This window comes from Zeus faber (genome assembly GCF_960531495.2).
Source record: "Zeus faber genome assembly, chromosome: 8".
Classification (NCBI taxonomy): Eukaryota; Metazoa; Chordata; class Actinopteri; order Zeiformes; family Zeidae; genus Zeus; species Zeus faber.
Genome location: NC_137195.1, coordinates 27,914,766 through 27,941,416, shown reverse-complemented (window position 1 = coordinate 27,941,416; position 26,651 = coordinate 27,914,766). Strand labels below are relative to the sequence as shown.

General features: G+C 42.0%; 2 protein-coding genes across 2 annotated transcripts in view; one reads left to right on the top strand and one right to left on the bottom strand.

The window, feature by feature from the left end:
• LOC307233548 (protein lifeguard 1) lies at positions 1-9,513 on the top strand (the record flags this gene model as incomplete). Its single annotated transcript, XM_080004886.1, has 10 exons — positions 1-99; positions 675-762; positions 1,301-1,379; positions 2,814-2,867; positions 3,186-3,276; positions 3,490-3,527; positions 7,171-7,258; positions 8,085-8,174; positions 8,866-8,913; positions 9,361-9,513. The coding sequence occupies 10 exons, from the start codon at positions 1-3 to the stop codon at positions 9,511-9,513; spliced, it is 828 nt and encodes a 275-aa protein (XP_079861012.1).
• Positions 9,514-11,179: 1,666 nt separating this feature from the next.
• LOC307233687 (ankyrin repeat and IBR domain-containing protein 1-like) overlaps positions 11,180-26,651 on the bottom strand; it is a 54,940-nt gene continuing 39,468 nt past the window's right edge. The window contains exons 11-19 of the mRNA XM_080005069.1: positions 26,011-26,145; positions 25,536-25,622; positions 24,723-24,789; positions 22,447-22,592; positions 21,837-22,015; positions 20,741-20,792; positions 16,706-16,817; positions 15,463-15,503; positions 11,180-14,714 (exon numbers count right to left, since the gene is read on the bottom strand). Coding sequence (XP_079861195.1) covers positions 13,926-14,714; positions 15,463-15,503; positions 16,706-16,817; positions 20,741-20,792; positions 21,837-22,015; positions 22,447-22,592; positions 24,723-24,789; positions 25,536-25,622; positions 26,011-26,145 — 1,608 coding nt within the window. The 3' untranslated portion in view covers positions 11,180-13,925. The remainder of the gene's footprint in view (positions 14,715-15,462; positions 15,504-16,705; positions 16,818-20,740; positions 20,793-21,836; positions 22,016-22,446; positions 22,593-24,722; positions 24,790-25,535; positions 25,623-26,010; positions 26,146-26,651) is intronic.

Below are 26,651 nucleotides of genomic sequence, written 5' to 3'. Positions count from 1 at the left end.
ATGGATCAGACAAACAACAGAAGCAATTATGGACCTCGCCCGCCGCCATATAACGGCCAGGACAACGGTCCAAGCCCGTACCCGGGAATGAGCTACGAGGTTAGTAATTCAGGCCGGAGGAAGGGGGTGGGGGCTAGTTTTTTTTCACTCCCTATGAGTAATCAAAACAAAATACTCTGCATTCAGTCCCAGTTTTCAGTGCAATGTGATATATATATATATATATATATATATATATATTTTTTTTTTTTTTTTTTTTTTTTTTTGCCATTAAAAAGACTTTTCATAGGCGGTTCATTGAGTTGAAGCAGTAGCAGGGTAAAAGCAGGAGTTATCGCCCAATTATGTGTGGGTTCTTGAATTAAAATACAGCATTAACCTTTGGCTGTACCACATCCCCACACTCATCTACCACATTAGGTATGCACTGTATGTACAAATCCTGCAAATGATATCGTGTCGACCGGATTGATTTCAATTTTCCTTTTAATCTCTCATAAAGCTATGAGAAACTCCCACAGAGTATCTACCCCCAATATATATATATATATATATATATATATATATATATATATGTGTGTGTGGTTATTTTTAACACACAGGATGGCAAGTCCAATATTTCCATGGTGTCTCCTCCTGCTGGCTATGATAAGAGGGTCCCTCTCCCAGGCCAGGCAAGCCTGCAGTTTGCCGAGGCCCCACCAGACTACAGCCAGGGCTTTCAGGATGACAACTGCTTCGCTGATGCTGCCATAAGGAGAGGTGAGGGAGCTGTGGGGACGTAGGAAAAAGAAAAAATGAAGTAAAACGGAGGGGACAAGAAGACTGCGGCTGGGCTCACGTGTGTGCACACGTGCGCCGGGGCCCCGGAATGAGCAATATTCCCCCGCTCTCATTTGCGTTGCAATGTTTTCTCGAAAATTGATTTGGAATTGAAAATGGTTTCCCCCCGCACTCCGCTGTACCCTTCCCGGCTCTTCACCTCCCACGCAGCCCCAGAACCGTTTGAAAACGAGGGCATGAAATATGGATTCAATGAATACGGAAGCATTTTTTTTTGCTGCAATGTCATGTGGTATAAACATTGCTGTCTGTTTTTCTGGCAGCCCCCAATTATGTATTTCACCACACATAGTTGTTGTGTTTCTTTTTGTCTGACTGATTAACTTTATCCACGTATCCACCTCCTCCTGTGTAAGTCTCTTTTTGTCTGCCCGCCTCTCTCATCTCCATCTCCTTCATCTCTCTGCGCTCTTTCTCCGTCCGGATTTCCTCTGTGTCTCGGGGTCCGTCCGAGCAGGTTTCATAAGGAAGGTATACCTGACCTTGATGATTCAGCTGCTGGTGACTGTCGGTATCATCTGTGCTTTCCTTTACTGGTGAGTCACCGATCAAGGAGAAATCCTTTTTTATATATACAGTACCCACAACCTCCTACGTCACCCTTAACTGGAACCAGGACCGTTGTAAGTATACTCAGTACTTCTGAATTACCAGTATCATTTGTAAAACTGGCTGCAATCTCAATAGCATTTTCTTTTGTTCCCCATCGTGACAATATAACTTCTTAGTTTTAATTTGACATTTACAGCGGCTGCCATTCCCCCAATATGGACAGCAGCTCAGGCGTATGGAGGTGGTGACGCCAGTGACCGCAATAGTTAGTCTCTCATATGTAGGCGCTCCCGGTCTGTTCAGGATTCTGGAATCACCAATTTGTGCCTTTCTGGAGGTTAACAAGGTTCTCCGGCCACAGCGGTCGGGGCTCACTCCTGGTAGTAGTACAATACCTGCTGGAAGTTTAGTTTTGGATGAGATTGTTCACAACATTGTGCTGCACTCTTTTTCTGATCTTCCTTAGGATTTTTTATTTCTGTTGTTTTCCATAGGTTTTCATGATTGTTACTCTATTAGACCTTTGACTAATGTTGCTAATGGTATCAAATCAAAGCTCACGAAAGAACAGTAAAGGTGTCCCACAAGGATCTATACTGGGTATAGATCCAGTATAGATCCTTAGTCTGGCTATACATGACTGTTCTTTATATACAGTATATGTATGGGTATTTCCCTTTTGACAAACTCAGTACTTATAATAGCTATTTCTGCATGCTGACGACACAATCTTGTACACAATTGTCTCCAGTCAGAATCTGACCTAATTTACAGTCACTAGTGCCCTTAAAACTCCCCTTATCAATCTTAAAATATTTTAATCTAAATAATAAATCATCCAGTCTCTTGATGGCCATCATATTAAAACGTTGCGCTATAGTACTATCAAGACGATATCCAGTGTGTCCATGTTGCTACTGCCAACCTGAAGCCACTAGACTTGAGTTCTATTTGATTTAATTCATCACAACAATTGTCACACTCACCCGTATTAGAATTAATCTATTATCATCTAGAGAGAAACTGCATATATACAGTAAGGTCTTGCTATTGAAATTATCTGTACATCCAACAGGTTGAATTGAGTTCAAAATGAATAAACATGATACCAAATCACAGGAATGGTTGTTTCTGGATAGTTGCTGGATAGTTGATAACTGCTGAACACCTATCATTTGTGAATTGTACTGTATGTGATTTTCTAAATGTAATCAACACAACCCAACATTTATCTCAATTCGACTTCCTGATTAAATGAGGCGTGTCTTTATTAAGTGTTCTTAGGTCTTATGTGCACATTGGAGTGTTCATTGAATTTTTAATGCAGTCACTGTAGCAGTTTCATCCAAAAAAAAAAACAAGGACAAATAGCTCCTAATAACACTCTAAATTGTTCTCTCTTTTCATTGGATTTTAAGGAATATCCTCCGGAAATGGACATTGTCGCACTATTGGTTCTCCTACAGCATGATGTAAGCACTCGGGTCAAATCCAAAACATTTTACTTCACGTTTTCTTTCTTCAAGTTACGCCGGGCTGACAACCAATCAGATCCTCCCGTTGGGAATTATCCAAATGTTTGTCTGTGTCTGTCTGCTGAGATAAATCTCAACCCTGGTCAACTTCCCGTCCACATCTCACTTCAAGCATGCATAAATAATCCCCCCGTGCAGAATTCACATTTCCAAACAGGGTGGTGCCTTTTCATGTTTTTTGTTGTTCACAGTTTACGTGTGTGTGTCTGTGTGTTTGAAAATTGTCAACGCACTCTGTATTTCCCTGTGAACTAGGGGGGTGGTGATCATGCTCATCGTGTTCTTGTCCTGCTGCGACAACCTCCGTCGCAAAGTCCCTCTCAATTTCATCGCCCTGGGCTTGTTTGTGAGTTGCACCCCGTACGCCGAACTCTGCATCAAAATAAACGCAGGGTACACCTGCTCTGTTCCACTGCGCCGAAAAAGTTAGATTTTTCTGCCTTTCTCCTCCTGAGGTGTCCTGTATCTTTGAATATTTGGTTACTGACTTTTTCCTTTTTTTTTTTTTTTTTTCCCAATTCCCCGCCCAACCCCCAACTTCTCGTTCTTGTTTCCACAGACCATTGCGGAGGGCCTGTTGCTCGGATCTGTGACGGTGTAAGTGTTATAACATGTGCACTGGGGACTGACTCATTTTACTGACTCATTGACAGAATGAGGAAACGCAAACAAAAGACAAGGTGTCATCTAATTCAATAAGTCTGAGTTGTGCTTGAGCTAAGACAACAGCTGTAAGGACCAGCAATATAGAATTATTCCTAAAATTATGCCTAGAAAAACAAATAAATCATAACTTTAACTATTTACATACTGTACAATCTTTCATCGTCACTATGGCGGTCATGGGCAAGGCAAGGCAAGTTTATTTGAATAGCACATCTCAACAACAAGGCAATTCAAAGTGCTTTACTTAAAACATAAAAAGCATTGAGACAAGTGCAAAGAAACACATCATAAAAGGACGTGGACAAAGGAATGCGTAAAGTAAAAAAATAGAACACATAGAATGCATAAGACTTAAAGTGCAGTGCACAAAATGAATCAAATAAACCTTGTTTTAGTCTTTGTTATCAATTATTTTGGCTATTCCCCAAATAGCGCCTATTCACCGAATAGCTTTTTACCTTGTCAAGGCGATATCCTTGCCCCGGGGAACCGTTCTGGAGATCTTTTCTTTGTTAACAACTATTTTGCCTATTCCCAGAAAAGCATTTGACCTTGTCAAGGCCCCTGGCCCCCTTGTCCCAGAGAGTTAAAGTGACAGTGCAGTGCACAAAATGATTATTTGGTTTAGTTAAAGGCAGCGGCAAACAGAAAAGTCTGCAGCCTTGATTTCAAAGAGGTGAGAGTTGCAGCAGACCTGAAGTTTTCTGAGAGTTTTGTTCCAGATATGTAGTGCATAAAAACTGATCACTACTTCTCCATGTTTAGTTTTGACTCTGGGGACCGAAAGCAGACGACCCAGACGACCTGAGAGCTCTGGATGGTTCATAATGTAGCAGAAGATCAGAAATGCATTTTGGCCCTAAACCATTCTGTGCTTTATAAACCAACAAGGCTGTAGTATTTTAAAATCAATTATTTGACAGACAAGAAGCCCGTGGGCCATGTATTGGCCCATAGTTCCCTGGTCATATGCTTGTGTAAATTTGTGTGTCATCTGCGTAATTTTGGCAGCAATATTTTGTTGTTTTCCTTAATCTGAGCCCATGAGAGCATGTACTGTAGATGTTAAACAGAAGAGGCCCCAGAATGGAGGCTTGGGGAACCCCACATGCCATTTTTGTCGGTCCGGATGTGTAATTACCTACAGACACAAAGTAGTCCCCGTCCTTTAAGTAGGATTTCAACCAGTTTAGTACTGTGCCAGAAAGACCAACCCAGTTTTCCAGTCCCAGATAATATGTTGTGGAAAACCGTGTCAAATGATCCAGATCCAGTTATACTAATACTGAAATTCTACCACCGTCTGTGTTTAGATGGACGTCATTGAAGACCTTAACAAGAGAAGTCTGTGGTGTGATCGAAATGCTGACTGGAAGACATTTGTGTAGTTGTGTAGTGCCAATAAATTGCTCAGCTGTTAAAAAACATATTTTTCAATGATTTTACTTCAAAACAGGAAGTTTGATTATAGGCCTGTAATTGCTCATTAGTGAGGTGTTTAGATTGTTCTTTTTAAGAGCGGCGCGTGACGGCTGTTTTCAGGGCCTGTGGGAAGAAACCTGAGAGAAGAGAAGTGTTGACAATTTGTAGAAGCCATGCAATTTGAAACACTTTTGAGAAAGCCTGTTGGCAGATTATCAAGGCAGCAGGAGGAGGATTTCAGATGTTGTATAATGTCCTCCAAGTTTTTATGGTTGATCGGATCAAAACGTGTCATGGTATTTGAATTGATTTTTAGTGGACACAGGTACAGCACATATCGCTGGACCTGATATGGCGGTACTGACTGCATGTCTAATTTTCAAAATTTTGTAGATGAAGAAAGAAATATTCATTGCAGACCATGGTGGATAGAAGTTCATAGACACTGACACAGGAGGGTTTTTGTCAGCCTGTCGACAGAAATGAACAAGGCACATGCATCATCAGTGTTTTTGGCAATGATGTCACAGAAGTAGGAGCGCCTTGCATTTTTCAATTCCAAATTATAAATGCGAAGTCTCTCTTTATAGATGTCATGATGAACGTGGAGATTTGTTTTTTCGCTGCCTGGGTTCAGCTTTTCATCGTTCTCTTTTTTTTCTGTTGTGACCAGTGTGGCCTTTCTCCATGGAGATCTTTTCTTACCAGAGACCACATTCACCTTAGTGGGTGCAATGGCATCAATAACATTTGTAATTTTAGAATTGAGTCAGTCCATAGTCATCAAGAACACAACACAGTTCTTTGGTCCCTTTGTCCTGGGGATTGTCAACATAGATGTTAAAATAACCAACAATAACTACACAATCAACGTCAAAACAGATGATGGACAGCAGTTCAGCAAGGTCATCAAAAAGGTTGCATAATATTTACGCGGCCTATAAGTATTTCGGAAAAAAGCTTGAGAGGAGGAATTCAACTGAAGAGCCACATGTTCAAAAGAAGCAAAATCTAAGATATCTGCTTTCCTTTGACGGAATCATGAAACAAAATGGCAACTCCACCTCCTTTCTTAGGCACTCAAACGCTCATAAAACTGAAGTTTATCAGGGTCGACTGGATAAGAACAGCCGCACTGATATCTTGGTCTAAGCAAGTTTCAGTTAAAAATATAAAATCAAGGTTGTGCTTGATATTAAAACCATTCATTAAAAATGTTTTTCCTGCCAAAGACCTTTCGTTTAATAAAGCTAGATTTAGTGTTATAAGAATTAACTGCCCAGTTTTTTGGGACAGGCGGTCGCTCACAAGGAATGGATGCGAATGGTTTTTAATTTGATGAATGGCTTGGGTGCTTCCTGTATCGCAGCAGATTCACCGTTCTTTTTCTATTACTCATCAAGACGGGAATAGAGGAGGCTGCCTTCACACAGGGCCCCGGCTCGTTCTGGGAAGAGTCATTAGCCTTGCAGCCTGGACACATATCGGTCGGAGCGTCCATTATTTTGCAAACAAATAACTGGACAGGCTGTGCTTTTATCGGGCTGCGGAGACAGAGGATGATTGTGATGGCGTCTTGGAGGGGGTGGGGGTGAGGGGTTGAGCATTGTAACTGTGACAGTTGAGGTGGACGCCGAGGGGGGGGCTTAGAGGGAAGGAAGTAGGAGTAGGGCGGGGGTTAGCGCCGGGGGCTTCGTTTGGTCCCGGGGACGACCTGCTCTTCCGGCTGGTCAGCGAACTCCAAGTGGCGGTGGCTCTCTTTCAAAGTTTGAGAGCCGTGTGTCCAGTGCCAACAATCTGCTGAGTCTCTCAACTCGTCTTCTGAGCAAGCCAGAGGGGCCGCTGATACCTCAACACCTCAGCATTCAAGGACCTGACTGTGTTCAACGGATCAAAAAGTCTTGTTTCAGTACTTCAGACCGTTGTGTAACACTGTGTGCACGGTAATGGTTTTCACAGTTGGATGTGCAGCCACGATGTGCCAGAGATACAGAACAGAGTGTAATTAGTACAACTAATATTATATTCTCTTAAGAAATTGATGTTTCGTTTTGAAACACTATCCTGCTGCAACCGCCCCCGCACTGCGTGTCGACTAGCCTTGGCGTTCGTTAGCATTGTTTGTTTATCTGCACGTCATCTCCGTCCACAGGCACTTTGAGGCCGAGGCGGTGCTGTGGGCCGTAGGGGCCACGGCGCTGGTGTCCTTCGCTCTGAGCCTGTTCGCCGCGCAATCAAAAGTAAGACGTACCCCTTCACAAAATCGCACAAGCCAAGAGCTGTTTTTTGCTACACATTCAATGGTGCTTTTCTTTCCTTTTTGCAACTCAAGACAAAACATTGTATCTTGTTCAGGGTCTGAATCACAATCTGAATCGTCAATTTATTCCCCCAGGTTCCTTTACGTATACAGGGAATTTGTTGCTGTGAGGATTGGTGAATCGCTTTAAAGACGTTACAGCGATTCCAAAGACATTCCAAAGACATTAAAAATAAAAATTGCCAAAAATAAAGAACACAAATAGCCAAATATATGAAATTATACCGAACAAAAAATACAAAGTGCGATTCTATGCATGGGATAAATGATGCATGGATTGCAGAGCTAGTTCTGTCAGACAACTTTCACCACAAGCTTCCACGCCCTTATAGGTCGGCCTATTTAAGCAGCTAATTCCTCTTGCCCAACTTGCTTTGCTCCTTTGCTGCGCTCCCTCCACCCCCCTGCATCCACCTGTTGGGCTCTTCTATCCAATGGGGGGATACAAGCTCATCACTTCTATATTTCTATCTTACTAAGTATGCCTACAGTATCCTTGCTGTACACCTCATCAGGAGTGATGAGCAGTAGACATGTTTACCACATAGGCATGTGTGGTATACAATACTACTCGGTATCTCAGTAATTACAACATTATTACAGTGTCCACAGTGGTTTATTTGGCTAAGACTGACAATGAAAAGTAGATTTGGGGGCCAGATAGTGCCGTTGCTGCTAAAACGTGACGTTCACATGTGACATCACATGTGTTAGTCACTCTCTCTCCGTCTCTCTCTGCACTCAAGTTTGACTTCACGGCTGCCAATGGGTGTATGTGGGCGTTCGGCTGGACCCTCATATCCTTCGCACTGCTCTGTGGAATCATGCGAACTCAGGTAAGTCCATGGAGATTTGTGGAGATCAGGAAGCCATTTTTGTTTTTTGGGGATCCATCTGACCACTAAGTCTTGCTACTCCCCAAATAAATACTTCATTGTGTGTGACTGACTATATGTTAGGTCATGTGTGATGGGATAATAACACACATAGTGCTTTTCGCGCACATATTGTTTTATGTACACTTTATTAATCCTTCTGGGGGAAATTAGGTACCCTCTGCATTTGACGCATCCTACATACCTTAGGAGCAGTGGGCAGCCGCAGTACAGCGCCCAGGGACCAACTCCAGCTCTTTTGCCAGTGCCACCGACAGGAGTATTAATCTCTAACAGACATGTATTTTAATGCGGGAGGAAACCGGAGCATCCGGCAGCAACGCACGCCAACATGGGCAGTACATGTGAACTCCACACAGATATAACCGGATTCAAATGACTGGGATTCAAACCCAAGACCTTTTTGCTGTGAGGCAACAGTGATAACCACCGTGCTGCCACATCAATGAGGACACCCCTTACGAAATAGTCATCTTGTAGATATTTTAATCTCATTTGTGGATGGGCGGACAAGCTATTACCATAAGGAACGTAAGGACGCGCTACAAGACTGAATTCTGCCATGAGACGTGAAAGGAAAGACAGGAAAGACAGGACTCAAGTGACTGTTTCGTTGTTTTTCTTCCGACAGTATCTGTACATTTTGTACGCCTGCCTGGGAACCTTGTTGTTTTCCTTCGTAAGTACACACACACACAAAATACACAGCTCGGCTTCCCACTACTGCCAGAGCGAGAGAGAGAGAAGTCGGGACGTCCCCGTGCCCTTTCATTTCAATTATGCACCCGCTTAACAGCGGCGGGCTTCATATTCGCAGCTGCCTCACGCCGTGCCTTTGGCATTAACAGCGAAATGTTGTGACCTGTCTCTTCACTTTGGTGGAACAAACTGCCAGAGCCCCCTCACAAATTGTTTGCTGCAGGCCAATTTTAATCTCGCCATTTATTTTTCTTTTTTTGAAGCATGTCTTTAAAGAGCCACAATCATAAACCGCTAGTTCTCCACAACATACCCAGATAACACAGAGTTAAACACATATTACCCCTCGAACATGATGGAGTTAGTGTTGAAATATGTCACTGTATTAAATATGAAGGAACCTCCCTCTGTCTCTCGCTCTCTTTAGTACTTGGTGATAGATACCCAGCTCATTCTGGGTGGGAAGCACAAGAAGTACACAATCTCTGCCGAGGAGTACGTGTTTGCCGCTCTCAACTTGTATCTGGACATTATCAGCCTCTTCCTGCTGCTGCTGCAGCTCATCAACATCTGCCGCTAACATCTCACTTCCCCATGGACACACACCAAAAGCGAAAATGTCACATTTCAAGAAAAGTATTTGCAGAGAAATTCCATGTATCAAAAATGGCACGTTACCCTAACCTAAGGACCCCCTTAGCTCTGGCTTTATCTGCCTATAAATTGCCGTGCTGTTTAATACTTAAATTGACAAAAATAATAAATCTCACAACAAAAAAAAAAGTTGTCTTTTTTAAACAAAATTGTATGTATAAGATTATAAATGTACTGCTGACCATCTGCAATTTCTTCGATGACACATAGGGCACATGTTACCGAACTGGGGTTTACAGCCCCCTAACACATTGGTTGTTTTTACTTATGGCGTTTGGTAAGCCTTAGTTTAATGTCACATAATTCCAAAATATCAAGTCTAATTAAATTTTCTGTGGAACTGAAATAGATCATTCATTAAATTATCAAAGTAAATAATAATTCAGACAATTTATTCAGTCGACAGATTTAGTCCTCGGCTTTTGAATGTTTAGACCATTTAATTTAAATTGATTCTGCTCCGTTGCGCTTTGGTTGTAACGTGCTGTTCTTTAAATGTGGTTCTGAAGCTTAAGTATGCATTTTTTTTAAATGGAAAGTGCACTTTCTTTCCAAATTTAGTTTATGAACGGGAAAATACATCCATCCACAACTCGATAAATTCAGGGATTTTGCAGCTTTTGAAGGAGACGTTTGGCGTTTTGGCTTAAAACCCCCCTGACATTACGTCCCTTGTTCAGTTCCTCTGCCCTCGATTTACCGCTATGGATGCAATGTTGGCAAAAAGATAAAATATATAGATGTATAAAAGGGACAGTCTCGCCTTTTTATAACGTAACATTTTCCAAGGAGACCGCCCAAGAGGATTCTGCATTGTTTACTAAACCCACAATGGTTTTTTTCCACCCATCCTTGAATGATAAGAGTTTGAAAGCGAAACCACAGCACCATAAGCACTGCTATGGTTTCAAAAATAGTTAATTTTTTAAATTAAATCAGAATGAGACAGGAACCCTCGACTGCAGACCAATCGTACCCAAAGCACCATATCTGGAATAAAATGTACTACGATTTGGTGTTGAGAGTCAAGTTTTACCAGTTACGTACTTTCATTTTATGAGGCCGTTATCAGGCTGGCATGCAGTTTTATGGGACGATAGATGGTTATAAAATTGTATGTGGACATAATTACTCAACAGGACTGTGGGGATGGCTTGGTTTGAGCCGCCACACCTGACCTGGGGATCTACTGTAGGTAATTGGGTGGCCAGGATCAGTGTGGCTGTATACCTGTTGCTCGTTGGTTGGCCTAACGAACAAACGGTAAAACCCCCATCCCCACACACACTCAGGAGAGAGGAGCCCGTCATGTGTCCATCTGCTCTGGGGCTTGTTCTATCAAGCCCCCCCTCCACAATAAACATGGGTGTTTTCTACAACAGTGTCTTGTGTGTCTCTGTGCCGGAGGTCCCTGAACACGCCACTTGGATGGCTGGTGGGAGGCAAAACTGCCACAAGGACATTTTACTTGAGTTCTAACAGTCGATGTGAAAAAGGAACGTGTATTATTTCAATTACAAAATACTACTGTTGTGTTCACTTAATCACCAAATGTCAAAATGAAACTCCACCAAAAGTGACACTCTGTTTATTGGCATCATCAAACAACCATGTTTTTTTTTCTCTTTCGTATAAAGAGGGAATGTATCAAGTATAAACTATGAAAGTGCAAAGAGCAGATCAAGGATTAGTTACTTTACAATAGAAAAATCTCAATGTGTTACAAAAAAAAGTTTGACATTTCAAAGAAAAATCACGTCGTAGCACAATGAAAGGAAAAATACAAATTGCCTACGGATTAGGACCTCCTGCACTGTTCCGAGAAAAAGGGCCAAAATATTCTATCCCCCCTTTTCTTTTTTTATGAACCCCATCGACATCACTAACCGAATGACACTGGAGTTTCACAACTTTAAAGACATTTTCAAAAGCCATCAATACATTTAGATTTTCCGTTGCTGAGCTAAATATCAGAGAAGAAGAAGAAAAAAAAAAGGATGAATTGAAACTTAGTTATCATCTACCAATTGTACTTACACTCCACGTAATTCTCTTTGTTGACGACAAATCAACACATTTACTCAAGTTATCGCGAACCTCCCCCAACACAACACACTCCATCTTTCAAAAAAAAAAAAAAAAAGCTACTTTGAATTGTTAGTTTCTTCCATAGTAGTGCCTTCATCTTGGATACGTAATAGTACTTGTACAGCAAGTCAACTTCTGTTAAAGTCACAGGTAAGTATTTACCTTCCGAAAACAAACCACAGGACAACCATTAGTGTAGTATCAGATGGGGAACAAATACAAATCCATATACTGTATCAATCAAACTTCGTTATCAATATCTGGATATGAGAGGGGATCCATCACGCCACAGATACCTGACAATACATACGCGTAAAATAACTTCATATGTCATTAACTCATTACAAAATTATTTTCATAGACAGTAAAGGGGAAGTTGAAAAATACCCTGATTATTTAAAAAAACAAAACAAAGGAAAATACCAATTTTTAAATAATTTATCATAATAATTAATAAGCTGTGACATTTGGGCACTCACATTATTAAAGTGTGTGTGTGAATAAATACTGCTCCAGAAGCACTTAATATTAAAATATTGAAATATTAAATAGTGGTGATTGATATGAAAAGGCACTGAAGGGCTTTCGTTAACGTTGTGGGTAAAGATCTGTGAATGCTTAATGGACAGATTTGACATTTTTCAACCAAGGACTTATGAATTATGGATTGATTCCAATCATTAACACCTCTTGAAAATTGACTCTTGATTTAGAAATAGTAAAGCACTGAATGCTTTATTACAACTCTGCTGCAAACTGCATTTTTTTTTATAATTTTTTCTCTTTTGCACACCGGCAAATCAGCTCTTTTGGCTACATCTGTACTAACGTAAGAGACTAGAAACAGGATGTTGCGCGCTTCCTACTCCCAAACTACTGTAGCCAATGTTACAGTGTCAATTGCAAAAAGTAGTTCTAAATAAAATGTGACATTACTATTAATTACCACATGTAAAAAAAAAATACTGAGACACGTTGGACTATAAATGCAAGTTTCCCGCTTTCAAAAATGAGTTGTTTAAATGTATTCTTTAGGCTTAAAAGATTGCCTGGTAGGTCTCTTGGCTAGTAAAGCATTCAGCGAGGTTGTTGCTATGTTTGGATGATGAAATGTTGGGAATTAACCTTTTAATAAGGCCATATTGTTAAATAGCCAACCTATCCTTTGAATTAAAATATCAAAAGGACTTGGTGACACATGAGTGACTTAGGCCTGATTCATCTCTTCGCAGAGCTCCATGTGACTGGCCTTTCTTGTTCTACAGAACAAGCGCTAACTAAATAAAATAAAAACATTAAGGCTGCATTCCTAAAACACACATACATTCATCCAACGCAGGCTACAGTGCAATTCAGTGTATGTTGTTTCAAAAAGGTATGGCTTGAATATATCTTCTCAGACCCTTGGACTTCTATCACTTCTTCCTGCAGCTCACATGTTTTTAAATGCAAGGCCAGTGCAGAATCCTAAGAACCGAGGCCTTGGGGGGAAAGAAAATAACTGCTGTGGTGGTGTTTTTTCTCCTTATGGAGAAAAAAGAGTTTAAATTGGTTTGGGGATATGTTACATGTTGCACGACCTCTCTTGTCCTGAAATATACATTAGGAAATCAGTCATTCTCTGAAATGGCATATGTCCCTTAAACTGAGACCTTCACATTATATGTTTTATTTGGGGGTGTGGGGGGGGGACTTGATTGCAATGAGGCACAATTTTCTTTTTAAGAATCCACTTGGTGATTACAAACTGTGCTTTAGCTAGTCAGTGTTTGGCACCTATACTGTAGGCAGATATGAACAGCAGTGAGGAGTATTCTACGGATACATTTTGGGATTTAAAATATCAGTGTGCTCACCACGTAGAGTTGAAAACCCTCCCCGAGTCTGATCCGAGCACGTACAGTAGACTTTTACTCCAGTGGAAAAAATATATAGATCTTCAAAATAAAACATAAAAAAGACAAACCTGCAATATGTACCAGGCTAGTTTTCATCTCCACTACTTAAAATGATTCCAGAGAAAGCAACTCGCTCATGCTAAAATCAGCACACTATCCGTTTTAAGGTAATACATCAACTGGAATTAATATTCGAGTTAGTGCTCACTTCTAGGAAGGAAAACGCATCGGTCACACAGCCTCGTCGTCCATTTGTGTGACAAGGTGTGTGCGCACACACTCCTCACATCTACTTTTGTGTATTTGGCCTTCGCATCATTTTCTTTTCCAGTCCGAAAAGCAACCGATGGGATCACACCAAGTGCACTTGATCCTCCCACTCCGAAGAGCTGGTGCTGAGCAGCTGGTCGGACTCGGAGTTGCAGCGCGGCGTGTCGACGTGGCGAGACTTGGCGCCGACCATGTGGGGTGGCGGCGCGGCATCAGAGCCTTTCAGATCCAACTGCGTAGGCCTCTCCGCCACGGGGGCCTTATCACACTCGCACGGATCCGCCTTCTTTTTCTTCTTCTTCTCCTCCTCCTCCTCCGCCTCCTCTTCTTCCTGGAGTATCCCGCTGTCGGAGAGGACGCCCCCGGCCTCAGGAAGGGCGTCCACATCGGTGTCTGAGGAAGCGGGCGGGACCAGCGTGATCCCCTGGGGGTTCATGTCGTGGAACCAGGCCATGATGTTGCCCAGCAGGTTGGCATTGGCGGCGGCGCTGCCGCTCTCGACCGAGTCCAAGGTGTCGTCAGAGAGGGAGAAGATGCCGGCGGACGGGCGCGAGATGCGTGCGGAGCCGGCATTGGGCCGGAGGTGATTGTCGGAGAGCTGCAGGGGGGCGAGGCCGATGTCACCCGGCCTCGTCAGTTTAACGCCCAGCTCCAGCAGCTCCGAGCTGCTCTGGGAGGCTCGGGGGAGAACCTCCACGCTAGAAACACTCTGCTCTAGCCTGGAGGGCAGCGAGGTGCCAATGGCGCCGAGGGACGCCTCGTTGGCAAGAAACTCCTGGTGGGTCATACAGCCCCCCATCCCAGAGTCCTGGAGGGACAGCTGGATAGCAAGGAGGATGTTGGGGTCCTCGTCATCCAAAGAGGCACGGCTCTACAACGGAAGAGCAAAAACGTTCATGGACACACACACACACACACACACACACACACACACACACACACACACACACACACACACACACACACACACACACACACACACACACACACACACACACACACACACACACACACACAGTATTTTGTATAATTTATTTTGCCAAGTTTGTAGATATGATGGTTGATAGGAAAGGTGGGAATCCTTTCAAATGTGCTTTGAAATGTTTAATTTTTTTGTTTTTATTTCCAGTGCAAAAGGCACTGATGGGAGCATTTAGCCGAGCGTTTGTCTGTTTTGTATGTAAGAGGCTGGGCGGCAATGTTCAACGTGTAATCATTTTTTAATTGTGGTTTGCAATAATTTGTTTTTGCTTTTGCATTTCAGTTACAAAGCAAAGCAGGTGAAGTAGGCACATAGCCTTGCCAAAGCACTAATTTATTACAAAAGATTATTTCTTTTCTTTTAATCTTGGTCTAAATGCGCTTTAATTTGTTTGTTAATATTATCTGTTAAATTAATAATTTGTTACATTGTTATCAAATTTGGTTACAAATGGAGTACACTCGAGCACCTTAGGCCTTTCCATTCAGGGCACAAAGGTCTGAATGGAACAGCAACAGGTCACGCTACATTTCCCCTCGTTCGGTCTGGCCTCAGCTGGAAACGGAATGGGAATTGATTCATGAGCTGCTTTTTATACTTTGCTGGAAGGGCTTGGCCAAAGGGCAGAAGCACTCACCGTCAACTCACGCCTGTGTACACCTCCAGTTTCCTGTGCGTCTGCAGGAGAGGCAAAAATAAATAAAGTTCAGAATGCATCAGCAGTGTTGGATCGGGTGATTACAGCCATCATATCGAAACAAAACTTTTCAGTTGCTCCGTTCGTCACCACAAGCAAGTGGGAGGGCCAGTCCATTAAACATTTGGGATTTCTTTTCATTCTTGATTTCTTTTGAGTGTGTCCGATTATTATTAATTATTTTTAGGGCTGTGCCCGACGCGAAAATTTTGCCGAGTCTAATCGGATTCTAATTCGGTTTCAGTCTAACCGTATTTGGCTGTTCAATGCTCACAGAGAGCGCGGTTCAATGCGCAGTGCGCACGGAAGAACGGCTCCGTGCCCTGTTCCTCCAAATAAAACAACTAAAAACACACTGGTGTTATTTGATTTATTTGAAGGAACAGGGCACGGCTCTCTATGACTGGTCCGCTCACGATTCAGACATAAAAACATATTTATGATTCCCGTTATTTATAATTTCTCATTGAAATGCTATCCCTGTGCATGTTTGTAAGCTTCTATCTTGTGTTTTATCCTGTTATTTTAATGCATAGTGACAACAACAAAGAAATCCAGTGTTTCCCAACCTTTTTTAGTTCTACGGAACACCACTATCCTGTTGACCACTAAAAACGTCAGAACTGTGCTTATTATCATGGCCTTCTATTAGTTAGATACTGTACGAGACCGTCAAAATTCTTTTGAGAATTCCATCCACAACTCAAAGTCAAACTAACTGTTCTGACTCCCATTTCATCATTCACCGGAAGTCTTCCCACGCTCAGCATGCATTAAACCAACTGAATCAAAGGAAACAAAGAGTGGGAACATAGAACAACTCTTTTTACAGAGTGACTCGTCAAGAACTGAACCTCAAAAAAGAGTAAAACCTTTCATCAATATGAATAGTCCTCACCCTCGGAGTGAAACTTGTTCTGCTGGAGCTGCTATATAGCTGGTACTGATCAATCAGAACAGCCTTGCAATTTTCATTAGAGATAGGACGATACTGGACTGATCCAATATTGGTATGGGGTGCCGATACTGACGTCATTCACTTATCGGATATAGGACTGAAGTCGCAGATCCACATGCCGATCCAATTTCCATAAGAATATATTTATGATTCCCCATATTTATAATTCCTCATTGAAATGCGTAGAAAAAAGAGCTCTGGTACAGTGTGTTGCAGCTGCAGTACCTAAAGCAATCTCGCTGGGGTCCTCGGGGTCGGGGGTGTTGCTACGGAGACTGGACATGTCTCCTCGTCTCCTCTGACGATGTCGCCGTCTGTACTGGAACTCTGCATACTCCTTTAGAGGGAGTGATCGCAAACAAGGGAACAACTTGTAAATAAATAAAGAACAGGGCTGATATTGTTTTGACGGATCATGGCATCACGCTGTCATCCGATTAAAATGCCTCCGCAAGTGAAATTATTTGCCCATGCCACGCTGACACAGTCAGGAATGAAGTCGGGTTGTCAATCGATGCCAATCCAGAACTACAGTGCGACTGTTCCTGTTTTTTTTTTTGTTTTTTTTTGTATGGTTGAGATCAGAGTTACGGCACAAATGGATGAAAAATGTGTCCTTTTGCCCGAGATGGATTCACATTAGAATGGGGTGTGAGTCATGCATTGCAGCAGAAGACCGGCACCCAGAGACAACTTTAGCTCCTTTTATCTCCTGAACCACATCCAGATCATTAGGCCCCTCGGTCAAACGAGTGCAGACATAAAACAGGAAGGGAACAGCCAACGTAACGTTCGGAGGAAACCGCCCACACCACCAAAAAGAAGGCATCCGATAAATTGATCTCAATATATAATAATTATACATCAAAGGTGAGCGTGCTGTAATTAAACAGGGACAGCAAATAACAGAAAAAAGTGGAAAACGTATTAAATATTCAGACTCGTTTAAAATGCACAATTTGCTCAGGTTGTGGGAATAACGGCTGCAAAATTATGCAAATAGAAAATTGTTGATTAGCCTAAAAGCCACCATGATTTTTTGCATAAGTAGCAAGTCAACATAGCCGCCACTTTCATTATTATGACGAACAACCGGCACTTAATTCCATTTCCTGTGCACTTTCACCCTGGGGAATTTAAATGATGTAGAATCAATTAAAACGTTTTTTTTTTCTTCATTGCATAACGGCGACACAGACTGTGTTTAAATAAGTTTAACAATAAAAAAATGTTCCTTCAAGAATGTTGATTAGGGACTCAATAAAAGAGTGTGTGTGTCGGTGTATATACACATTGGGTTGTTGTGTAGGTGTGGTTCATATTCCACATGGCATTCAAACTGGTCTACACGGAGGCGGAGGAGGAGGACGAGGAGGAGTTGAGATGCAAGCTGTCACGGCATGAGGCTTGGAATGACACGATGTAGCATGCATGTTAAACAGAGACAAAAAAAGAATCCCAAAATGTCGGATGAGGAAATACATACACAGTCAGACTGAAATCAATGCAGGTGAAAAAAAAAAAAGATTATTACTATGGCAGTCCCCAAATCGTCGACCAAAAGTTAGTCAATGAGAAGAGCCTTAGTCAATCAAGTTTTTCATTGGTCGGTTGGTCTCGGAAAACCAAACAAAACAAAAAAACCTCCATTCAAGAGCTGCACCTTGTCAAAATAAACCTTATAACCTACAGTATGTGACTGGACCTGTAAATGAAACGCTAAAGGGCTTTTCATTTGGTACAGATTTTAACAAAAGTAAATGTTCAGTCTCCTTGCTAGTTGTTCTGACACAAGAATAATAACATTTTGCTGAGATTTTTCTGGTAATTAACAGGCTTCATGTGTGCGTATCGCGCAGCGCTTGTCAATTTTATACGTATTTTAAAGGTTGGTTATAAGTTATTGTGCTGATGTTACTGATGAATTAACAGAATATTCCCCTTGTTGGTTATTCCGACACGTTCCAAATAGGGATGGTCCTAACGACCGAATTTCCCGGATGTTTAAATGGAAGTTTAAACTTAGAGTCTAAAAGTCCAAAAAATATTGTGTATATTATAAAAAATATTGCATAAAGCCATTTGAAACCGTTAATCACATTCTTCAATAAGCAAATTTTATTTTAAATGTCCCGACAGACCGGGTGGAAGCCGGCGGTGCGCCCAAGCCCCGTGGGGGAGAGGAACAGAGAAGGCGCTGCGAGTAACCGAGTCCGCGGCCCCGGGAAATGCACCCGACGAGGGGCCCTAAGGAGGGGACGTAGACACCGGGAAAACGATCTTCCGTACGCCAGATTTCAGCGCAGATTATTTCAATATGTAGTTTAAATGTGCACATTAATAAGAAAAAATAAAGGGCTTAATAAGTTTAACCAATGTAATGTTTAACCGGTGTAAACAACAGACGGTTGCTTTGCGCTTGTAAATTACATTCATATTTAAAGGCTGGTTATTAGGTTTGTATTCATCTGTGATGTAGCACAGTGTTAACAATGTTACTTATGACACTCTTTCTCAGACCTGGAACTCAAACCGTTTTCTGATGCCCCAAAAACACATATTGAAATAATTAAATTAATACCATAAACTTGCGATGATTAGTCGACTAATGGCTTGAACTGAGGACTAATAGTCGACGAGGTAAAGCTTAGTCGGGGGCAACCCTATTTATCACAAATGACATTACTTTGGATGTTCACTAAACAGTAAGGTTTGGAACCACGACTCAAAGTTCGGCATCTTTCTTGAGTACCGCATGAGTTGTTTGTGTTTGTGTGTGTGTGTGTGTGTGTGTGTGTGTGTGTCTCTCTGGCCAATTCAATAGATGATTAAACCGAATATGTATTGTTGATAGAAGCTTCTGGTTGTATCCGTTCTAGGTTGAATAATTGCTATAGTTTAACGATTAGTTGGGCAGCATTTCAGACGCTTAAAGACCACAGGCTCAAAATGAGTTAGAAAGTGTTGACTGCTGATCCAACACAGTGTTTCTCAGCCTTTTTTTCTGCCACGGCTCATGATTTTCAATTAAATAATCCCACGGCACACTGCTAACCACTTAGAACATCACAAAAGATCAAAAGCACATAGAACCATACTTATTACTATTGCCTTATTACTAAGACTCGAAAATGATTGGTGTCGAACAAATCTTTTAAATTACTCGGGAGTCACTCGGGCAAGAGTAGGCGAGTGAGTGAACGTTCGACTCACAAATTGGAAAAAAATCACTTAGGGTTATATAAAAATCCAAGGAAAAAAAAAGGTCTTGGCCCTTGGCATAACTCATATTGAATGTAACATTTAATTTGGTGGTTTGTGAAAGTTAATCGTTAACAGGAAGTCCTCCCTCGTTCACCCTGGGTTACCAACTTACCAACTGTGCGTTACGAACTAAATCAAACTTATCTTTTTACTGAGTGACTCGACAAGAACTGAACCTCAAAAATGAGACAAACCTTTCATCACTCCTTATAGTTCCCGGTTTAAGTGTGAAACTTGTGGAATTATGGCTGGAATTTATGAATAACATGAATTAGTGCAGCCTTGCAATTTTGATCTTGCAACACAGTGCAAGTGAAAATGTTCACAGCACACCAAAAAAAATGCTGATCTACCATACTGACTGACTGACGTGGGCTTCAAGATCGATAGTTTTCAGGGCAAACGGTGGACACCGTTCCTCCCTTTTAGTCCACCGTTCCTCCCTTTTAAACCACGACTTTCATGCTTTCTGAGGGCTTGGCGGTGGCCCTCTAAAAATAGGAGGCCACAGAGTGAGCTGCAGGTATTGTGGAAACCATGGAGGGAGAGCCATCTGTAGCCGCGCCTCTGAGCCAGCGTCGTCAGGGCTTTGATTACTAGTCTGCTGTTCTCATTAACTGCAGCCGTGAGAGACGCTTTATTACACGGGAAAATATAAGAAGCAACTTTCTGACGGCAACACTCGCAGCGCAGATACGAGAGATGAGCCGAGCTGTTTACAGGGAAAGAATATCGACGGGCCTGTTTGTTGTTTCCCACTGCGGGGAGGTTTGGTGAACAGGAGCCTTCCACCTGAATTTACAAGATACTTGGCTCTTTTGAAGCCGAGCCAAATCTTTGTAGTGTTTGCCTCTCTTCATTAAATCTGTCTCTCTGAAATGCAACGACATACTTCTGTTTTCTTTCTCTCTCTGCGACCTATCCAAGGAGTGTTTAATTAACCGTGACACTATAGCGCAGAACAAGTTGTTTAGATACATTTCGGCGGTTTATTACCTCAGGTGACGCAAAGCCCAAATATTCCCAGTCCCATGTTCCGCCAGCGAAACTGAAGGGAGGAGAAAGAGAGGACAGGCAGAGAGAGAGCGAGCGAGAGAGTTCCACATAAAACTAAATCCTTTATGCTTCCTTGCATTCACCCAGCAGGGGTTCCCGATTTATGTCTGAAAATTTTCGTGACCCCAGCTACTTAAAATATTGACATTTCTTTGCTATTGGAAAGTTTTCTAGTGACGGATGGGGATTTAAATTAAGAGTTACAATTTATAACAACAGAGTCAGAGTCCATTAAAGCACAATATGTTGGCACTGATGTTCATTTTAATTCACCCTGTCTAATGAGATGGTTGCTATTAATCGCATATTGGTGCGATAAATCAAATATTTTTATTTACTCAAATTTCACCCTAAAGATTAATTTAAAATCTAATTTAAAAAGCAGTGCATTGAGCTGCCATAGCCATTATATGCTTTGATTATTGAGAACAGAAATACAAAATAATTGTTATCAAAATGTATTTAATGGCATTTTCACCATACGCAAGCCGCTATCATTCTGCTTTTCCTTTGCACTAAGCCTATTGCGAAGAAAAACAAGCCAGTTTACATGAAATGCTATCTTAAAATGTAGAAACAAAATAAAACAAAATAATTTTGGTGCAGACTGCCTGATATTCCTAGGGGGCCGGATTGGGTGCCGCCCACCCCAGGTTGTGAACTCCTTGGCTATAAAACGAAGTCTGTGTAACATGAAGCCTCAGTAAATCCATAGTAAAAGGCTTGTAATTTAATTGTAGGTTAAAAAGTATTATAGCAGCAGCCGCTCTGCTAGTGAGTTATGGACGTAATGGAGAAAACGGGAGCACGACAGATGCTTTAATAAACGGGTCTCAGCAGGTTGCAACTGCTTTCGCCGTCTTTCAAACATAGAAAGTAAAAGTATATGGAAGACCTGATTTATTCAAATTTAAGACCATTTCATGAGTTAAGGCTTAGAAATTAAAATTACTTTTAATTTGTAAAATTTAATTGAAGGTCTTTTTTTAAAGGACGTGCAGACTCTCTGCTGCTTGTAAATCCATGTGTGTGTTACCTGCGCCTGGGGACATCAGGGGAGTCGTTGGGCGCCACCCCCCTGGCCACGGACGCCAGGAACTCCTGTCTCTTCTGCTGCACCAGACACGCGGCACGGATGATCTTGTGGCGCGGCGTCCGAAGGTACGGCCGGTTCACCTTCTGGGCCAGGTCCTCCGTCACCATCTCCAAGTCCGTCTCAAGGGTTAAAATGATATGAAATATGAAAAATGATTTGCTCCTGAATGCCCCAATCCATTTGGAATAAGAAGAAAAATCTACGCACAAATGTACAAGTTCCAGAGGAAATGTTCCAGTCAAATAAATTGTCAAGGACGATTGCGAAACTTCCCTTTGCAACACGACCCCATGTGCAAGATCTAAACTACGTTGAAACTAAGAAAACATTTTGAGGGAAAACCTCAAGGGTGCCGTTGTGCTTTGCATATTCAAATAATGTATATAGATATCAGGAATAATAAGAGCTTAAAAGAGTCCACATTACTGCTTCCCACAGGACAGCGGCGGTGTACATGCTGTGTCTAGATGAGCTAGATAGACAGACAGACAGACAGACAGACAGACAGACAGACAGACAGACACCATGTAAATAACTTCTTAGATGGTACCTGCATGAGCTCGTAGATCTCCTTCTTGGTGCTCTTGGGCTCCAGGAAGAAGCCGTAGGGATACGAGCACTTGAGGATGCGCCGTGTCTTCAGCAGCTCCAAGACGGCATCTTCGATGAAGGTGGTGTCGGGTGGGCCGCCTTCCCCTGTAAGGGAGTCAGGGAGGGAGGGAGAGAGGTTCAGGCTTTTGGACACATCAACCTCCCCACGATGTTATAATGGCACATTTTATAATAACTTGCCAAACTGAGATACATTTGACATTTATTATGTAACAACACCAGCATTTTGTCACAAAAACATCTTGAACGCAATACATAATAAGTGTGCTAATTATATACATAGTAATTTTTTTACCTAATGCAGAGGTTATTATGTATTGCGAGGGTTAGAACTATTTAATATATATATAATATATATAATTTTTTTTGCATTTCAAGGTGTAAATGTAGTTTTATACTGTATTGCTCTGCCTTTCATGGGTTATGCTTTATGTTGAGTATTCTAAATACAACATAACATAAATACTAATTATACAGGGTTCACTCTGGCATTATAAAATCAAATTCAAGGACTTTCAAGTACTTTTTATATTAGCGGTACTGTTTTCATTTTAAGGACTTCATGCAAAACAAATATAATCAATTATCAATGTGATCTTTATTAATTAAAATATAATAGTATTTTAATATATCTATTATATAGCCATCTGTTATTAATCTCAATGTTATCTACTATAATAGTGTCTATTTCCAACCATGCTGGATTAAATGTTAAACATGTTAAACATTTTCCTGGCATATTCTATGTTGTGCAGCAATTCTGGATTTTCTTTTGACGAGCCAAGGGGTATATCACAGCTTTTCAATGGTCGCGTTTTCTTTTGGACTTTTGATTTTAGTACTTAAACTTCTGAGGATGAGCTTCAAGCACCTCAAGGACCTGGAAAGAACCCTGATTATTACACAAGCACATATGTGCTTGTTTTGTCTGTCATCATTACAGCTTTATTTTCATATCAAAAGACATGTATGTTTTGCATGTATCCTGTGGGTGCCCCTGACCAAGGAACTGGCAAAAGAGCTGGAGTTGGTCCCCAAGCGCTGCACTGCGGCTGCCAACTGCTCCTAGGGTGTGTAGGATTGGTCAAATGCAGAGGATTCATTTCCCCCGGATAGATTTATACAGAATAATAAACCAATCAATCACTACATACATATGCTGTGTAGCCTTTACTTTAGATGACACATCTTTCTAGCTTTGTTGATATAAATTATCACCAAGTACAGTGGTAGAAGTGAAAGTTTGATGGAATATAATTTCAGTGGAAGTGGAAGTTCTGCATTCCTAATTCCACTGAAGTATCTACTGAAGTATCTAGTGCAACTGTAAGTAAACAGTATTTCCACGAGGTGTGGAAAAATATAAATGTCAGCAAGGTAGTGAAAAGCAATGATACATTTAAAGATTAAATAGTGAAGTGAACTTAGCGAACAGTGAATAGTGAACTTCCTCACAAATTCTAGCCAGGAATTTGAGCACTTTTCGGTGCTCGGCAACCTTTACCTCAAAAGAATTAATCTTTCGCTAGCCGCTTGCTACAAGTGCTGCGGCTCCGGAAAAAAAACAGGATTACCCGGGAAAGGAGGTTGAAGTCCGACCCTGCCACGATGCAACAGCATTTGGACCAATAGCGGCCGGGGGTCAGAGTGAGAAGATGACAAAAGACATAGCTTCCCTCGGGGGCTTACACAGTGTGTGTTCTTATCTTGTTCTGAAGATGTCCTTTTGGTCATGAACTACTACTTATTTTTAAGTATGCCTCTGCCTCTAGCGCTACCTTGGAGCTAGACTTTGCATTGCAACAACGATTGTACCATCATCAACCATTGGCGGAACTGGACCCACAGCCACATGGATGCGTTGAGAAGAACACCAGCTGCCAGGGTAGCATTTTAGTAAAAAATAATTACCAAGGTGTTTTAGGAGGCTTCGTATCCAACCTATCAGAGCCAGATGGATTTTCACAACAGGTCGTGTGGACAGAGTTAGAAGTCAATCTCCCGCAAAGGACGACAGCATCGACTAAGTGCGGCCTAATTGTAATTGACTGGAGAATCTTAACTTCACTTTGTGTCTGTGTGTGTGAGCAGAATGTCGTTATTGGCCGGCCCGTGCGCATCAGCACCCTCTGTCCATCTGTCTCACCCCAAGCGACTCAATATCACCAGAGCTCGCATTGAGGCCGGTGCCGACATGTAACGAGCGCCACTCACTTCCGCCCAGGGCCCGGCTGAGCTGCTCCATCTTGTCTTTGGCCGTCTTCAGCAGCCGCTGCTCCAGCTATTGTGAGGGAGACAAGACGTGGCTTTACCCTTCATTGTTAGCTAAAATAGATTTGGGGGGGGGGGGGGGGGGGGGTGACAATGAAAACGAGGAAACAGGTGTTACTCAAGTCGTATTCCCAGCCAGAACTGCCAGGTGCAGACTTTTTTTTGTTATTGTTTTGTTTCCTTTGCCTCCATCTGCTTAAATAGGTGTCGAGAAACGAGCATATAAAGTTGAGTGCAGAGGGTTGAGGTAGAGATGTAAACCTCCACTGTGCAAAATGACAAGATAAAAATTTTATTTGTACTGAAGGATATTGCTGTGCCAACAGCTGCTCAAGGAAAATAGGCCCTTGGAAAAAGGTGGGTAAAATGGAAAAAGGGGCATAAAAAAATCCACCAGAAACTGATCAATAAAATTGCTAAAATAGTCAGAAATCAGTGAGAGTGGTCTGAGAAATTATTTATGAAAGGACTGACTTGGGACATTCTAAAGGCTACGTCTACCCAAAAACAGTGAATCTTTTGAGCACTGAGAAACAAAACAAATATAGCCATATCCCTATACTGCAGTAATTTTGTTCAGACAAAGTGTACTGAGCAGTACACACAGATGCAGACTTTGCATCTATCAGTCCAATTACCGCCAATTTCCACTGGAAACGCTGGTTCCCGGCATCCACGCGTCCCACTGCTGTGCTTGAAGCCGTGCGAGGCAGCCATTTATATTTAGGCGGGGGATGTTGGGGGGGGCAAGCTCACCTGATAGCTATGCTCGTGGTTCTTGAAGCGTGTGTAGTAGTGCATAAATCGGTCCAGTTCCTGAAAGCTCTTGTGCTTTCTCCCTGCCTGCGAAAAAAAAAAAAAGAAGAAACGCAAGTCAGTCGATAAACTCCCCAGCGTGTTCCTCTCCTTCGCCAAGTGAAAAGAGAGAAGAGCGGTAGTTTTGGTGGAGAGCGGCGGTGGTGAACGAGAGAGCGCAGCTTCATTTGAAATCAACGCTGATGACTCATTGGCATTCAAGCCAGCGCCCATCGTGCCTGACTCGCACTCACCTCGGGACGCTGGTGGGTGGAAACCTAATGTGGATGACTCCGCAGAGTCTAGACGTTTGGACCCAAACTCTGCTGCTGCTGGAGCTGTGTGTGTGTGTGTGTGTGTGTGTGTGTGTGTGTGTGTGTGTGTGTGTGTGTGTGTGTGTGTGTGTGTCTGTGTGTGCGCGCACGCGCGATCCTACCTCCACGGTCATCTCCTTGGACTGCTCTTCCACCTGCTGGATGACCTCGTAGCGTGTGCAGCGATAGTAGCCTCCAGTGGACGAGCTGTGTTTCTTCCACTCCTCCAGGCAGATCCAGCAGAAGTCATATTTGCACTGTGTGGAGCAAGCTCAGTGTGATTTGTCAAGCAGTGTCTAGAAAGAGGGGGTGAAACTCAATTTGACACCAGAAGGGCTGGGTAGGATCTAATGATTTGATTTTGATACAATGGGTCACGATTCGACATTGATGAGCCGCAACAACTTCCAAACCAATCGTCGAAAATTCAAATTTTCAAGCAGATTCAGAAATGAAAATAAAATAACTTAATCAAATCAGAATATCAATATTATTTATGGTCCTTTAACAACGGTATTGGTATGTACACGGTATGCGAGATGTAAATACAAGATTAGTTTGCCCTATTATATTTTTAAACTGTTTTATGTTTTTAAAATGTAAGCAACATAATGAACTGATATTATTATTCATATGAATTTAAAGTCACTGACATAGGAAAGTAATGGATAGATATAGAATGGTGACACTGTAAATGATGGAAGAAAATTATGGGATGTTAAACGTTAAGTTAATGAACATCACTTTAATAACAATTATGACA